Below are 16,806 nucleotides of genomic sequence, written 5' to 3'. Positions count from 1 at the left end.
TAAAACTAGACCCAGAAAACTGACATGTGTATATGTGCTTGTTGGTGGTCCCTGAAAACCAGGACATGGAGTCCAAAGGAATAAGCTGACTGGCCAAGCTGTATTTGGCTGGCAAAACAGCAGGATGCAAAATGGTTGCAAGATATTTGAACTGCACATAGTATTTATAATCCAGGGATTTTATAAGATAATTTTCTGGTGGATTTAATTCTCATGTATTTAACCTCATCTAGAAGCCATCACAGCTGGAAAGTAATAGTCCCTGGAGTTACTCTCCCTCCACTACTCTATAGAACCAAAGTCTTTCATATTTGCACTCTATTTCTAACCTGTACATCAATCACTGTCATTAACAAAAGAAAAAAAACACACACAATGAGGATGTTGTTAGACTTCGCAAGTTCTGGCATAAAAAATACCAGTTTATTGTCATACGAACACAAATTGTCCCTGCAGACTAGAAATCATTTTGCAATACAGATTTGCAATTTAATCAGCCAACGTCTTTTTCCATGAAGGCAATGTTACCACACAATTTCCATTCCTACAGCTCAGTACCTCGTATTGATAGACACAAATCAAAATAATTAAAACAGCACTTATCTAAGCATGTAGACAAAAGAACCTTTTTCCAACTTCATTGAAGAATGCATACATCTTAATAACAGCTCTCCCAACGAACTACACAATCATTGTTTACAGCAGAATTATGCAGTATGAAATGCCTTCAATGCATTTTCATACACAGTTGGGGTATTAAGCTCATGATTACATGGCTTTACTTACAAATTCTAGACTACAGATTTTTTTCTGCAAAACCCACACCATCTCAACATTAGCTCAGATACAAAACATTTTACCCAAAAACCTTGGATGACTGTGTATACAAAACATGCAATGATGGGTTTCAAATTGGTAAAACATTTGGGCATTTATAAAATTTTATGGCAATGCATTGATGAAGAAACCTATTATTTTTAGACAACAAGAGCTAACTCATGAAAGAAAACGAAATTGCAGGTTCAGAATGAGAATCCCTCTCAACACGTCAACTGAAACACTGAAACCAATATAACTGGTTTATTAGTAATTCACTCATGACTTTATCGATTTGATGTATTTTCAGCCATACTTGTAGCAACTGGAAACTTTTAACCAGCAGAAAATTTAAAATGGCAACACAAGAAAAAGGATACTTTCACACCATTATGAATCCAAAGAACATGAGTATAGTCTGTAATGAAGTTTCAGTTAAAAATTCAACATTTATGCTGAATCAAATAATTTCTGCTAATGGAGGTGTCATCACTCATCTCAAATGAGAAAGAGAAAACCTGTTCAAGGTTTCCAGTCGTGTACTCTACTTGTTCCAGGGAAAAAGTTGGTTCTCCCCTCTCCTGTGGACAATCTGTAAACAGCATTGACTGAAATTTAAAACTAGTCAAAATTATATTTTAAAATTCCAGAATGGAAAAAAATAATATTATACCAATTGCTTTTATTGTATTTATTGTAAAACACACCTCGGTAGCTGTTTTTTGGACATTAAATGTAATTTTCAAACATCATTCAGCAAGCACCTTCATGGGATGAAAAATCTACCTTTCTCATCCTTTTAACAAGATAAACCCACACCATTGTCCCACAGCTCTACTGTCTAACGACATGGGAGATGGCCTTTATTGTTCCAACCTCATCACAGAGAATTAGTTGCAACTATTTCTCCACTTGTTCTTCCAAGTACTTTTAGCATCATGCAAGACTCGATCACCGGAACCCAATTTCTTCTTCACCTACTTGCAACATGCTGCCACTTGGCTTCGGAGAGTCTTAATTCAATTAGGTTTCCATTTTTAAGATTGCAAGAATTATATCCAGTTCTGGTTGAGCAATAATTTCCTCAAACTGAAGCCATCATCACCATCACATCCATTCTCCATCTACCTAATTCTTCCCTCATTTGAGCAAATGAACATTTTCCTTAAACTTGGCACCTCCCACCTTGTGCCAAATCTAATTAATTAATTAATCAATCAAGCCGGGATTTACATCCTGCGTTGGCTCATGGTGAAGCAAAGACTCAATATTAAATTCCCATTCTTAACTTTAAATTGCTCCATTATCTTACTCTCCTCATCTCTCATCTGATGGCTGTAGGTCTTGTGGTGATATCTTGCATACTCCATTCTGGCCTCTTGACCATCCCCAAATATACTAATAGCAGCTGTGTTTTCCATTAGTTGCCAACATCTTAAATGGAACTGTATCCCTAATTATCTGTGTGCTCATCTCTTTCCTTTTGGATTCTTTAAAACTTAACTTTGACCAATTGTTTAGTGTTTTCCCATTATTGCTTTATTTACCAACAGTACCAAACCAGTGCAAGAATCTTGAGAAATTAGCATTTTTTGGTTTTGTTAAAGTCACTTAAATACTGCTGGGATTGATACATATATGATTTATTAGCCTTCCATTTATGTATTCTGAAGAACATGCAACTTTCAAACCATACCATTCCCTTAGTCTTGCATTGGAGAGGGGTTGATGGAAATAAATTCTGATAGTGACATGAATAGCAAATAAATTGCAATTAAGGAATGGGATTTTCAATGATGTCATAAAGACGTGTCCAAATTTATGATCAAATCTTGATTTATTCAAATCATTGGATAACCTTACAAAATGCTTTCATCTGTATACTTTCATACAACTCAATTCTGAATCGGACATTAACAGGATTTAAATTTGGAAATGCACAAAAACAGAAACTGCTGGAAATATCAGTAGAAAAAAAGACCATTGATTTGAAGTATTAACTCAATTTGTCTGACTTGCTATTTTCAGACTTTTCTGTTCTTATTTATTTGATAGAAATGTTGGTTAATGTTTTCACAAAAACTGTTTCAAGGCAAGATTAATTTCTACCACAAGCCAACTTCCTTCCAATGCCATTGACCCATTGTGTGGCAAACTGGCTGCATTTTAATTCCCAGCAACACATCAGGAATGGAGAGGAGGGAAATCCATAAAATAACCAGATGAAGGTTTAGAATAAGTAATAATCAGAATGGAATAAATGTCTTTTGTAATGTGATGGAGTTGAGCCATAGTTGGTGAGATGGCAATTGTGTAAATTTACAATGAAATGGAGAGGTTAGGAAGAATACAAATAAAGTGCAGAGGACTGTCAAGTCATAAGGATCTGATCAGGAAAAGCAAGCAAACCATAGCAACTGTTGAAAGAAAATAGTGCAGTAAAGTGGAAATAGATGGACAGCTGTTTGTGACCAGAGCTGTTCATTTACTGATTTAAATAGGATCACTGCAAACATTGCCTTTCACATTCATGTCTACTATTTGTTTCTAATTGAATTTCAAACATTTGTTCATTTGCACCATTCACTGCTCCTCAATTTTGCACTCCAACTTATAAATAGAAAATTCCATGCTTTAGTAAAATTATTGATAGCATTCTGCATTTTAACTATCAGACTTGGGAGTTTAATAAATAATGAATCACCTAAGTATTACATGTTCCCAGAAACAGGGTGTTTTAAACAACTTTTTTTCTCTATTGCACCATTAGATATTAAGTTCCCAGCTGTTATTCCAATATTTCTGGGTTTGAGTAGGTAGGCAGGTAGTCATTACTTTAATGTGACATAAACTTCACAAATTTGACTGGTGGGATGTACTGTTTTCAGTTACAACTTCAAAATTTGGTTTCTTATTGTTCTGGTCATACAGCTACAAATCCCCCCCACTATGAAATTGATTACAGTCAAAGATTTACTGCATCCTGGTATTTAAATTATGTACACAGTTGTTCTTGTTCAGTGGAAATAAGAATCAGATTGAAAATTTCTCACTCATAATTTGAGTTGCATTTGCCCTTGTGAATCGAAACGTAAAAATGTGTCAAAGACTCCATCATTCTTGCTTTGGATAAATGTTACAACGTTAATTGAAATATATGTAATTAAATGGATTATCTCAGCATAAATAAATAGAAACAGAATACTGCAACAGACTGAAGTCCCAGCTGTCTGCATTTTATATTTGTCAAACTATTTTGGTATTGTTTTAAAGAAGTAAATCCAAAATCATAAATTTGTTACAACTGATATGAACTCAAGTAAACTATAAATACATCCTCAAAAAAACATGCCTCACTACATGATCAGAACAAGACCTGAGGACTGACTCCCTTTTTCAGGAAATAGAAATAAGGGGCATTATTCTGGAGAACATTTTAAGCACAAATTCTGAAAATGATAATATTTATGTCCTTTCATTTTGCTTGGCAGCAACTAATTCAAGCAGTCCATTTTGGAAAATTTAGGTACAAGAAAGCCAACTGCATTAGCTTGGAGAACTGGCTACAAAATACTAGTGACTGACAAAGCTGTCAGGTCTGCTGGCAAAATTCACTGGACTAAGATTGCAAACGTGCAGACAGAAGTTGCAGTTCAGCTTACAATTTTTTTTTAAACCTTTGTGTAGGCTGAGGTACTCAAAATTACAATGTAGTAGCGATGATAAAGCCCAAGAAGGTTGAAAAACACAACTCATTAAGTGTATATGTCACAGAACATGCCCCATTACTGCTCCAATTATTGCCATTGTTATAACCCCAGTAACCCCAGAACTTTATTAAATGTACAGCAATTTCATGTGCAACAACACATGCTGCAATATGTATTATAAAGCTGACCATAGACAACCGGTAATTTTGTTTCTAGTTTAACTGTCAACAAAATCCCAATTTAAAAATTATGTCTGCAATTTGAAAATGGTAAAACAAAGGTAAAATGCAATGCCAGACAGATCACCAAATTCAACAGATGTATGGAATAATTTAGATTGTCAAAAAGTAATTTTGTGTTAAGGTTGTTGGGGATCATTATTTATTTGATGAATAATTTTGACCATTATAAGGATAATCTGATGACCAGATTAAGACTTGAAAAGCCATACGGTGTAATTTCTTTTAAAATTAACTGTTGCACCAGAGATAATCCAACAGATAAATTTCAAAACTTAACCTCCTTATCAGTGGGTTCATTAATGGAACGTTAAATTAACTAAATGGAAAATTAAATGGCAAAGTAGGTATGGGGCAGCATAATTGTTTTGATAGTCAAGGTTGACAGAATAAAAGCAATCTCTGGCTGTGATTTCTGAAGCAGCTTTACAATCTAGTTTAGGAAGACCTGTTGCTTGCTGAGCTATGGATAGTCTTAACCTAAAAAAGAGTCACTAACCCATGGAAAATTTGTGTACTAGGACATGGAACCACATAATAAATCAACATCCTTTGCCAAGATCCTTGAGAACGATACTGGAAATGTAAAATTACTGTTTTTAAAAAAAAAAATATCACCCACATGCTGGGCCATCAAAACTAATTTCTATAGCATTTCCCTGTTCTTTACAGTTGAAGGTATTTAACACATATTGCACAAAACTTCAATAAAAGTATGCTCAACTTCAAATAAAACAATTGCAATTACAAGTTAAAATGTGTCCTCCAAGAATTTGAACTGTAGTATTATATCCACAGTTTTGGTCTTCTTTCCAGTACAGCATTAAATACAGCTTTCTTCCCCAAGGTATAAAATGATCATGGACAGTCCAGCTGGCAAAAGCCTCAATATAAATACAGTCAAGTATTTTTCAAGCACCTTAATAGTTTCTGCAATAATCAATCAAGCAGGCATCTAAATGTAGCATCTACTGGAAACTTAATGCAGCAAACTATTGGTACTTACAAGCTTCTGATGCCTGATGAACAACAGCAAAATAAAAACCTGACACATACAATTAAAAATGTTGCATAAAAAGTTCAAGAATTTTTTCCTTTCAAAATATGCAAGTGCAGTACACTCCACAGAGCACGTTATTCTATTGAACAACTTTTCCTCATGTGAGCTTTACTATTGTTATATTTAAGTTTAGTGAAGAGCTTTGTTCATCAATTGCATGACAGAATTGTACTTCATTCAGCCATGGTTAAGGTTTAAGGTAAAATCACAAGGATTGAACTTTTAGTGCAAAATCTTCATTTAAAAAAAATTTGTACAAGGAATGGAGCTTACCAATAGCAGTTGGAACTGCATCAATTTGGATTTTCATGGCAAAAAAGCAAAGTTAACTATCAATCTACATGCATGACTGACATGCCACTAAATGAGCAAATAAGGGAAATGCTTTGCAATTTGGGTACTTTGGTAACTAGGGACAGACCATACCAATGTCGATACAGCATCAAAAGAAACTGAAAACAACTGTCAGAATACCAAACGATTGAGACATTATGATGTCGGGCACTCAATCCATTGCAGAAACAAACCTGATATTTTACATATCAAAGGATTTTGTCAACATTGGTAGCAAAATATTTCAGAAAAATAGGGTTGTAATATGATACATTTAATGTAATTATTGGATTATTTTCACTCAAACTTCCCTTTATATTCTACCACAAACCTCAACCATTTGGAATGCAGCTCAGTCTCTCTGAACCAGCCTTGCAAAGATGGACCACAAGAACAACTTTGCAATTGCGAGTGAACAATGTGGTTTACCTGTACTTGTATAGTTTGGAATACTTGCATCTTTATAGTTGTATAATTTCAAGGATTTCCTTTGAAACTGTTGCACAATTAATACACTTAAAATATCTATAAAGAATCTCTAATGCCCATCTCTCACGCATACATACATTCACATCCACACACACACATACACTCCCTCACACAGTTCTTTTGTAAAAGATTAAAAATAGATGGGAGTTTTACAACAATGTTACCTCGTATAAACAGAGAAAGAAAACACACAATATCAAAACTTGCTACTGAATGTAGTAACAATCCAAGTCATTCATGCAGTTTTTCCTAATGATGTTCAGCCTTCTAGCCTTGAGGTAAAAAATATAAAATCAGTGTGGTGGAAAAAAGCCACCACAGTTGTCCTTGTATAGTGCTTCTGTTAGATTACAAAGAACAATGGCTCATTTCTCTGTGCATTTAAATCTTAATGAGTTCAATGAGTCATTCAGTGCGGTGAATCTTTATCGCTGGTAGATTGCTGTCTGAAACAGGCTCGACTTTCAGGAGTTTGTTAAAAAAAACTTAAGCACTAAGAATATTTCAGAACAGCACAGTATGCTGGAAATGGCTGTATACTTTAGCAGGATTTACGCAAAGTACATTGTATGCTGGGTATCGTGGTGGACCTGTACAGCCTTGGCAAGTGCCAGCGGATCCCGTCCATTACTTTGTCCAGAGATGTGGCTTCCTTCAGCACTGCAGAGATTAAAAATAAATAAATTTCAACAAATACCTGTATATGAAACAGTCTTAGACTATAGGAACTGGAATGTGCAAGTGATTATGTTAAAATTACTTATTTAAAAACAAGCCATTTCAGTTTGTGAAACATTTTACTTTTCATACGATGACTTCCATAATGAACCAAAATGGATTGTGGCTTATTTTCATTAGGGGAGAATGAGTTTTGTATTTCAGGTGGCAGAGGGATGGTCTCTGGCTTTACATTGTGGTCATCTGGTGGTGGGGGGGGAGAAATGAGGTCATATGGTTCAGAGAAGACTGAGTTATTATCCAAAGTACTTTTTCAATAAAACTGCAGTTCAATCTTTTTTTCATTAATGTCATTTTTAGCATGTTAATCATGTACAAAGTGTTAGTTTGCAATCAAACTAATTGCATCCATTCAAACTAATTTGCTGCTCCAATATATACTAAATGTATAAACAGTAAGCTCATATTTTACCTGTCATGATCCTTATCGACAAGATGGTATCTTGCCCTGAACGCAACCAGTCTGGCATAATACGCTGGTGCAGGGATCGAGACAGAACGCGTGCAGCGCACATAAGTATGACACAGCTGATATGTTAAAAGCTGCAGTTCATCAGCTGAAAAACAGTTGTCATCCCACAGGACATGATAGTGCGAAGGACGACTAGTACCCTAAAGAATACAAATCCAATAAAGTTCAGGACAATGGAATCAGACAACAACCTGGTATTCTCAAACAGTAATAGAGTTCTAAAAATAAAACACATCAAAGAATCTTCATTTATTTCATTGACGAGATTTTGTAGCAGACAGCTTAAAGTCCTCCACCTACATGGAGCACTTAAGGTAGATAAATGCTCCATGGTGTTACAAAGAACCAAACAAAATTTGACACTTTAGCCACAACATTTAATCGTATCTCAAAGGAAGGAAAAGAAAGTGAGAGAGGGAATTCCAGAGAATCCGTAAAGCTGGGTAGCTGAAGTACTTGCATAGTAGCAAGTGATTAAAGAGTAGAAGTGAAGAAACTTTCAGTGTAGAAAGAAATCACAGAAAAATGGCAGTGATAATTTAAAAAAAGTGTAAATTAGTAAGTGTAAAGCAATGGATGAAAAGAATTTAATGCAAGCCAGTAATTTGTATTATTTCAAATTTATGGAAGGTAGGAACAAGCTGGGATAATAATTTTTAGGGCTAACAAATAGATGGAAAAATGTTGGAGTTGGCAAGGTTACGCACAGAAATAGGCAATTTTGGTGATGATTTTAATGTGTTCTTGGTTCATTGTGGATCGAATAGGACTCCAAAGTTGTAAACAGCTTAGTTCAGCCTCCCATGGTTGCCAGGCAGTGTGTACTATAGTGTGTCCAGTAGGTGGTTAGGAAGTAGTAGCACAGATCAGGAAGAAAGACAAGGTTTATGGTTTTCTTAGGAATTAGTTCAGTAGTTCTCAACCTTTTTCTTTCCACTCACATCCCACTTTAAGTATTCCCTACGCTTTAAGTGTTCTGTGATGTGGGATGTGGGTGGAAAGAAAAAGGGTGAAAACCACTGTTTTAATCATTCCAAATTGATTTGTTATGTGCATTTTCATAACTCCAAAGGAAATGGGCCAATGACAATTTTTCTCAAGCAAAATATTTCAGTAATAATTGGGTCTAGAGCAGTGATTCTCAACCTTCCCTTCCTACTCACATCCCACCATAACCCATCCCTTACTAATCACAGAGGGATTCCTTAAAGTGGGATGTGACTGGAAAGGAAAAGGTTGGGAACCACTGGGTTAGTTGGAGGAAATTACTGTGAGCTGATAATTTAGTCAATAAAGAGATTGAAAAGGGATGCCGCTGGTGGAGTTGGGTATTGTCAGCATGCAGGGGGAAATTGACTTTGGCAAGGGGCTTCTTTATCAAAGGTTCCTATTATTGTCACAAAATAATACATTAAAAATATAATATACATGATTAAGTATGTCTGCCAATAAGGCAAAAATCAACAACAAGCATGTGTTTTTGTGAAGTGAACTAGTTCAAAAAGTGGAAATTTTAAATAGATTTAAAAATCAAAAAGGCAGTGACATTTACTTTACCTGAATTCCTGCATGGCTACAAAGGTAGAAATCAAATTCGGAAGGATGGGTGATGGTGCTGTCAACAGTTGTGCCAGCAGGAACATTGCCACTTTTACCCACCTGTTAATTGAACAACAAAAGGTTAAAGGAATAACTAAAAGGCACATCCAGTGATACAAACAAAAACATGAAATGAAATAATTTGATGTACTGCTTTTCACAACCATGGTACACTCCAAGTTACTTCAAAGACTATTAAAAACATTTCCAAAGTTTGTTCACTGATGCATTGGAAGAAAACAGCTAATACGCACAAATCCAGGTCCAATTAGAAACTTTTAATGATGGTGCTTTAAGGATGAATAATGATTGGGGCATTGTGTCACAATAATATGTATGCTATTACATACTTTTTATTCAATTAAAAGAGAAAGGTAATGTAACACTGCCTTTCAAAAGGTCCATCACCAAAAGTGGCCTGACATCATCAACATTGTCTGAGTGAAGAAAGTCCTGAAGAACTGACTAGACATCCTCAGTGGAGTTCAGGTCCCAACCATTTTGTGTTTCATGAATAACCTTCCTTCTATCCCAAGGTCAGGAGGTTAACTGATGTTTGTGTTCAATTTCCCTGGCAATTCATCAGCAAATTAAGTTCATACCTGCATGTAACTAGATCAAATGATCAGATTTGGGCCAGAAGTGACAATAACAAAATTTTTGACAGATTGTGTTTTTCCCCACTGTGAGATGTTAACCACTACTCTTGCTGTTGCAATGTGACTCACCATCAACAGGGCTTCCCAAAATTGGACTTCTCTCATCTAGAATGATAAGCCAACACAAATAAAGCAATTCCTGCAGGTTCCCCTGCAAATTGTACGCCATTCTAACTTGGAAATACATTGTTGGGTCTTCAGTGTTATTGGGTCTAAATCCTGCAACTCCTTTCCTAATACCATCAGATCAGTAACATAATCATTTCAACAAGTAGACTGCTCTAAAAAGGGAATAACTGCTGGCTTTGCAGCAATTCCCAGAACTTCAAAATTAAACAGGCATTGTTTAGTGGCCTGTTTAAAATTTAGTGATATTCACATGAAGCCTGAATGACGAATCAAATTACTTCATAAAAATATGCACGTAAAAAATGAATGCCAGGTTAATGGAAAAGATTTGGGGGAAGTGATCAAAGCTTGGTGAGAGAAGTATTTTAATTAAAGGTCTTAAAGAAGAGGTCAAAAATTACTTACATTGGATCAGAAAAATACAAGTGTAAAAGATTTCCAAAATGTGAAGAATTGGGGAGGGTGAGAGATTTGAGTATTGAATTACAAAATCACCAAAACTTAACTGACAGGTTTTAAAAAAACCAATATGCAAAGCTAACAAAATGTTGATATAAAGAATGGTCATTTTTACTTGAGTACTGAGGGACATACTACTACGAATATCATTTAGATGCAGCTGGTGGAGGAAAATTCTAACCATGCACCAGTCGAGGATATTTCAGCAGGGGGAAGGTGGCATTGTCTTTGAACAAAACAAATGACTACATCAATGCAAACATCTACAATAAAATTAAGAATGGCAAGAACCTCATTTTTAAGTGAGCAATTAGAGATTACCAGGAGTGTCCAAGAACTGATGTGGTGTGAATGATGGTTAGCTAGGATATACCTCAGGAGGCATATTAGGCAACTAGGGCATATTGGGCAAGAAAGCTGGCAAAGTAATTCAAGATTATTGTCATGTAATAAAACAGAAAATGTGATATTATAAGAAGTCTCTTTTAGTCCACTGCAAGGTAGACAAAGATTCGCTGTCAGCAAAAATTGCCCAGCGTTCCTTACAGCTAGAGAAAAAGAAACAAAAGAGAGGACCCCCAACGGTTTCGCCTCCAGTCATCACACTTCAGTCCAAACCATCACCAGATGCACCTCTGACACAATCAGGAAGCCTGCAGCAGTCCACAGACTGAAGTCACCTGCAGTCCATATGGTGACTCGCCTTAAGTCACCCACAACCTATGTGTTCTTTAATCTCAGAGCCCCTCGTTAGTCTCCTCCAAGGTCACCACCCTGTGGATCTTTTCTTCTTCTCCTCAAATGGAGATGGTTTCTCTATTTTCTGGTGCCCGACATCAGTCCTCTGCTTCCCCAGAGTCTGCAAATCCTTGTGGCCACTGCTGATCATAGGCGCTACTTATCTTGGTCCCAGACTTTGCGATAGCGGGATTTAAAAAAACCATTGGCTCTTTTAAAAGGCCATTTAAAGCCTGTAGAGCCAACGGCAGTCAAACTGGGAGGTTAGATCCGTGGGGGAGCACTGTCTCTCCAACAGCTTTGCCATTTTTAAAAAATACACACACAATTGGGATTGCTTAAGGACCCTTAAGAAAAATCCAAGAGGAAGTAGTTGAGATCAGAGAGCAATATCCAAGCATTTACTTTCTTAGCTACTTTTCCGAGTTACCTGGTATCTTTGTTTGCAGATGGACAAGCAATCAAAAAATCCGCAGAAAAAAGTATTCACTGCAGAACCCCCAAAATTACCATTAGAATGAAAATCACAATTTCTGTCACACATTTTTCTATCACATTTCTTTAGCCTTTAAAAATAATTTTTTCCTTCCCACGTTACACATTGGTGGAATTTGTTTCCGTACCAAGTATTTACATGATGCAGGAATCCCACCATTTAATTATTGTGATACAGTAAAACCACTCCCACCCTGGTATCCAGCAACTATGGGGATTAATAGATGCCAGATAAGTGAATTTGTCAGCTGCTTGAGATTGTGTGTTGCGTGACTAGAAAACTAACTGTTAGAGGCGGCAATTTTAAACTTCTGTATTTTTTACCTATTTATTTTCTGTAACTTTTTTGCCAGATGCTGGAGGCTGTTGGTTGCTTGAATTCTGGATAATGGGGATTTTACTGTATTTTGTTGGTTAATCGTTGAGAATGATTACCCATGGAAAAATGCATCCATGATGGGATGTACAACTTTTCAGTTTATACATTTGCCAGAAATGTAGGGACTGAAAAAAAATCACTAGAATGTTGGTACATAGAAACAAGCTTAAAATGTGCTCCACCTTAAATATCCATTTAAAATGTAATTCTAAAGAGATAATCCAATAAATAAATACAAATAATGCAACAAACTATAAATTGAAAATGAATCCTGACAAAAACAAAGTTAGTTTCCTGTAGAGAAATTTTCTGCAGTTCTCCTGCAGCAAAATCATTTCCATTGGGAAGTCTTAAAAAACCATTAGCTTCTTGGCAAATTTGTAGTGCTACATTTTTTATGCACAAAGGTGAACAAGAATAAAAATCTTTAAGCTATTAAATTTTGGAAGCATCGTTGAGCTCCAACCTAGCTTCACAGATGTAGAATTTCCAAGCGTAGTCATGGAAAAGCATTCAGCTGGGGTCAATGGGTTGTTCATCTACTCCTCTCTTTCTTCTTTGGCTTGGCTTTGCGGACGAAGATTTATGGAGGGGTAATGTCCATGTCAGCTGCAGGCTCGTTTGTGGCTGACAAGTCCGATGCGGGACAGGCAGAGACACGGTTGCAAGGGAAAATTGGTTGGTTGGGGTTGGGTGTTGGGTTTTTCCTCCTTTGCCTTTTGTCAGTGAGGTGGGCTCTGCGGTCTTCTTCAAAGGAGGTTGCTGCCCGCCAAACTGTGAGGCGCCAAGATGCACGGTTTGAGGCGATATCAGCCCATTGGCGGCGGTCAATGTGGCAGTCCTTGTACCTCTTCTTTGGTGCACCTCTGTCTTGGTGGCCAGTGGAGAGCTCGCCATATAACATGATCTTGGGAAGGCGATGGTCCTCCATTCTGGAGACGTGACCTACCCAGCGCAGTTGGATCTTCAGCAGCGTGGATTCGATGCTGTCGGCTTCTGCCATCTCGAGTACTTCGATGTTGGTGATGAAGTCGCTCCAATGAATGTTGAGGATGGAGCGGTGACAACGCTGGTGGAAGCATTCTAGGAGCCATAGGTGATGCCGGTAGAGGACCCATGATTCGGAGCCAAATAGGGGTGTGGGTATGACAACGGCTCTGTATACGCTAATCTTTGTGAGGTTTTTCAGTTGGTTGTTTTTCCAGACTCTTTTGTGTAATCTTCCAAAGGCGCTATTTGCCTTGGCGAGTCTCGTTTATCTCGTTGTCGATCCTTGGATCCAATGAAATGGTGCAGCCGAGATAGGTAAACTGGTTGACCGTTTTGAGTTTTGCGTGCCCGATGGAGATGTGGGGGTGCTGGTAGTCATGGTGGGGAGCTGGCTGATGGAGGACCTCCGTTTTCTTCAGGCTGACTTCCAGGCCAAATATTTTGGCAGTTTCCGCAAAACAGGATGTCAAGCACTGAAGAGCTGGCTCTGAATGGGCAACTAAAGCGGCATCGTCTGCAAAGAGGAGTAGTTCACGGACAAGTTGCTCTTGTGTCTTGGTGTGAACTTGCAGGCACCTCAGATTGAAGAGACTGCCATCCATGCAGTACCGGATGTAAACAGCGTCTTCATTGTTGAGGTCTTTCATGGCTTGTTTCAGCATCATGCTGAAGAAGATTGAAAAGAGGGTTGGTGCGAGAACGCAGCCTTGCTTCGCACCATTGTTAATGGAGAAGGGTTCAGAGAGCTCATTGCTGTATCTGACCCGACCTTGTTGGTTTTCATGCAGTTGGATAACCATGTTGAGGAACTTTGGAGGGCACCGAGGCGCTCTAGTATTTGCCAAAGCCCTTTCCTACTCACGGTGTCAAAGGCTTGGGTGAGGTCAACAAAGGTGATGTAGAGTCCTTTGTTTTGTTTTCTGCACCACTCCTCTAACAGTCCTTTAAATGATCATTCTTGTGCTACTCGCTAGAATTTCTTGTGCATATATGAACACAAGAATACCTACCCTTTCACTTCTGTCAGCACAGAATAGTCGTGTATGATGTCGTTTCTGAACCACAAGATAAGTTATGCCAGGTCTGTAGTCCTCCTCTAAACTAATACAGGCTTTTCGAATAGCAATAAGCTCAGGCCAAGCAACCTAAATAGAAATTAAAAAAAAAATCACACAATGTCTGAAACAGCAAGAACATTCAATTCTTTTGAACATTACTACTTTTAATTCACTTTTGAGCATTATTTTCCTTACAAGCCCACCTGAACCAACTCTCAATACTAGCCACATATAATTGGCACAAGTCCACAATGAGAAAGAGCAGTCCAAAGTACCCAAATTTATTTTCCAAGACAAATGACTTGTTTTTAACCTTCAAAGCCAAATACCTATGCACAACTTGATAGAATTGTTCGTTTCAACTCTGCCACTTGCTGTATTGAATATAGATTAGAAAAGCTTCAGATCTATTGCTCAATATAAAGTACAAAGTATCAGAAATATATGAGTTTTGACAACTGCAAAAGTGATAAAGAAAACATTAATAATCACAAATACAAACCTGTTTCATTTGTCCTTCAGATACACCACCCCTGTAGTAGATTATGCGTGTTGGCTTGAAGCGGGTTGATTTGTAAAACTGGATTAGCAGTTCACGCACCATGTTAGACAGATCCTGGATTACCTCTTGACTAAAAAGAAGGTCCTGAGAGGTTTCTTGCCTGGATGTCTGTACACGTACTGTTGCACAGTATCGACTAGGGTGACCATCCATACTACCAACCACCTAAGAGACGAAAGGAAAAAAAAGTTTAAAGTCAATATTACATTCTGAGGGATAAACCAATATCTCAGTTTCAGAGGAAGGTGAAGAAAATATTCTCTTTGAATACCTTTTGACATCCAATTGTTTTCATAGATATAGAATTACTAGTATCAGCAGTTTACTTGTTTTCCCCTGCCATAGGAATCCAAATAGATGTTAACTGGCAATCTGATTGTATAACTTGCCAACTCCTGCCAGTAGGAGTGTGACATCAGAGCCAAAGATGACAAGGAGGTGCTGGAGCAGAAATGGTTTGCTTAAAAGAATTCCATAATCACCTTTTAATATATTTTGCAAACAGAGGATGTTTTGGCTGATTTTTCTCTATCCTTGTCTTGCCAGATTAAGAATGCCCAAGGAGCCTCAGCAATTGTTTCAGATAATCAACTTTTTTGCAGATTTGATTTTCTAATAGAAAATTGAACTTACTGCTGCAATTGAAGGTTTCTTGCCATCTCCTGCTGGTGGATGTGTGACATCAGCTCCCAAGAAAATGACAGGCTGCTGGAACACAGATGGCCTGTGCACAACAACAAAAAGTTCTACATTTTAAAATGTAACACCAATGAAATAAATGATCAAAATATATAGAATAGCCAGGTTAACAATATTAACAAATGCACATTCCCTACCACCATTAAACAGTGTCAACCAAGTTAAAATACTTGTAGTGATTAGGATGCAATTAAGATGCAGACATATTCCAAGAAAGAAATGAAGGGTGATCATCCTGAAAATAACATCCAGTAAAGAAGTTGCACTCTGCTTGCTTTACTTAGTTTCTTACTATTGTCATACAAATATATAAATTGTTGACATTAGAAGTGTTTTTCCAGCATGGTAGCAAAGAATGGATAAGGTATCAAGGAAATTCAAATCATAACTAGACAGTATTGATTTGAACATTCTGCATTCTGTCATAATACTTTTATTAACTTACAAATTTTCATCATAAATTTTAAAACATTTATATTGTATCTACACAGTTATCAGATTACTTTTGTTCCCAGGGGAATGAATTTTTTTGCTCTCATGTAATCTATTGCCTTACATCAAAATGTTCCTCATTTAACGAACAACATTATTTCTATGACTGATTCCACCTGCATTGAATTCGCCCATCGTTATTGAATGAAGATCTACCGGGACCAATGCCTGAAGAGGGCGCACAAAATCAGTGAACTGGTGCGGACTCGAAAGGCCAACATGGCCTGTTTCCGCTCCGTAAATGGTTATAGGGTTAAAGCTTGGTCATCATTCATGTACCAAAGAACATCAAATAAAATATGTAAAACAATTAATAATGTAATAGTCCTTATACTCTATTTTGCTGAAATGTAAAAATAATGTACAAAAATTCCTGCAGACAGAACTCACCGCTGGTGAGGCACAAGGACATTATTGATTCCACCAAGTTTTGCATTGATCTTCAGGCAGAGGTTTGATAATGTCTGGGGAGATGTTTTAACAACATTCTTCACCTGAACACATTGTGTGGCCATCCCCAACAATGTGTCACCCACACGCTTCACTTCAGCTGGAAGATAGGCATGCAAAGATTTTAAACTGAACATAGAACTTTAAATGTTTCTAAAAAGAAATGGCTTTTGGAGGACTCCAATATTTTTTTTAAAAATTGGATGATGCCTTTGAATACAGGTGGTCCCTGACATACTT

At 37.1% G+C, this 16,806-nt stretch overlaps 1 protein-coding gene across 4 annotated transcripts in view; it reads right to left on the bottom strand.

Annotated features, from left to right (window-relative positions):
* Positions 1-382: 382 nt before the first annotated feature.
* The window catches only part of ago4 (argonaute RISC component 4), a 71,945-nt gene continuing 55,521 nt past the window's right edge, over positions 383-16,806 (bottom strand). For all 4 annotated transcript variants that reach the window (XM_069895684.1, XM_069895685.1, XM_069895681.1 and 1 more), the window contains exons 13-19: positions 16,507-16,666; positions 15,559-15,649; positions 14,866-15,090; positions 14,316-14,450; positions 9,415-9,516; positions 7,798-7,997; positions 383-7,307 (exon numbers count right to left, since the gene is read on the bottom strand). In XM_069895684.1, the coding sequence (XP_069751785.1) occupies positions 7,199-7,307; positions 7,798-7,997; positions 9,415-9,516; positions 14,316-14,450; positions 14,866-15,090; positions 15,559-15,649; positions 16,507-16,666 (1,022 nt within the window). In that variant the 3' untranslated portion in view covers positions 383-7,198. The remainder of the gene's footprint in view (positions 7,308-7,797; positions 7,998-9,414; positions 9,517-14,315; positions 14,451-14,865; positions 15,091-15,558; positions 15,650-16,506; positions 16,667-16,806) is intronic.

Source organism: Narcine bancroftii, chromosome 8 (assembly GCF_036971445.1).
Source record: "Narcine bancroftii isolate sNarBan1 chromosome 8, sNarBan1.hap1, whole genome shotgun sequence".
In the NCBI taxonomy this organism is placed as follows: domain Eukaryota; kingdom Metazoa; phylum Chordata; class Chondrichthyes; order Torpediniformes; family Narcinidae; genus Narcine; species Narcine bancroftii.
The sequence above is the reverse complement of the archived record's forward strand: the minus strand, read 5'-3'. Positions and strand labels throughout refer to the sequence as shown.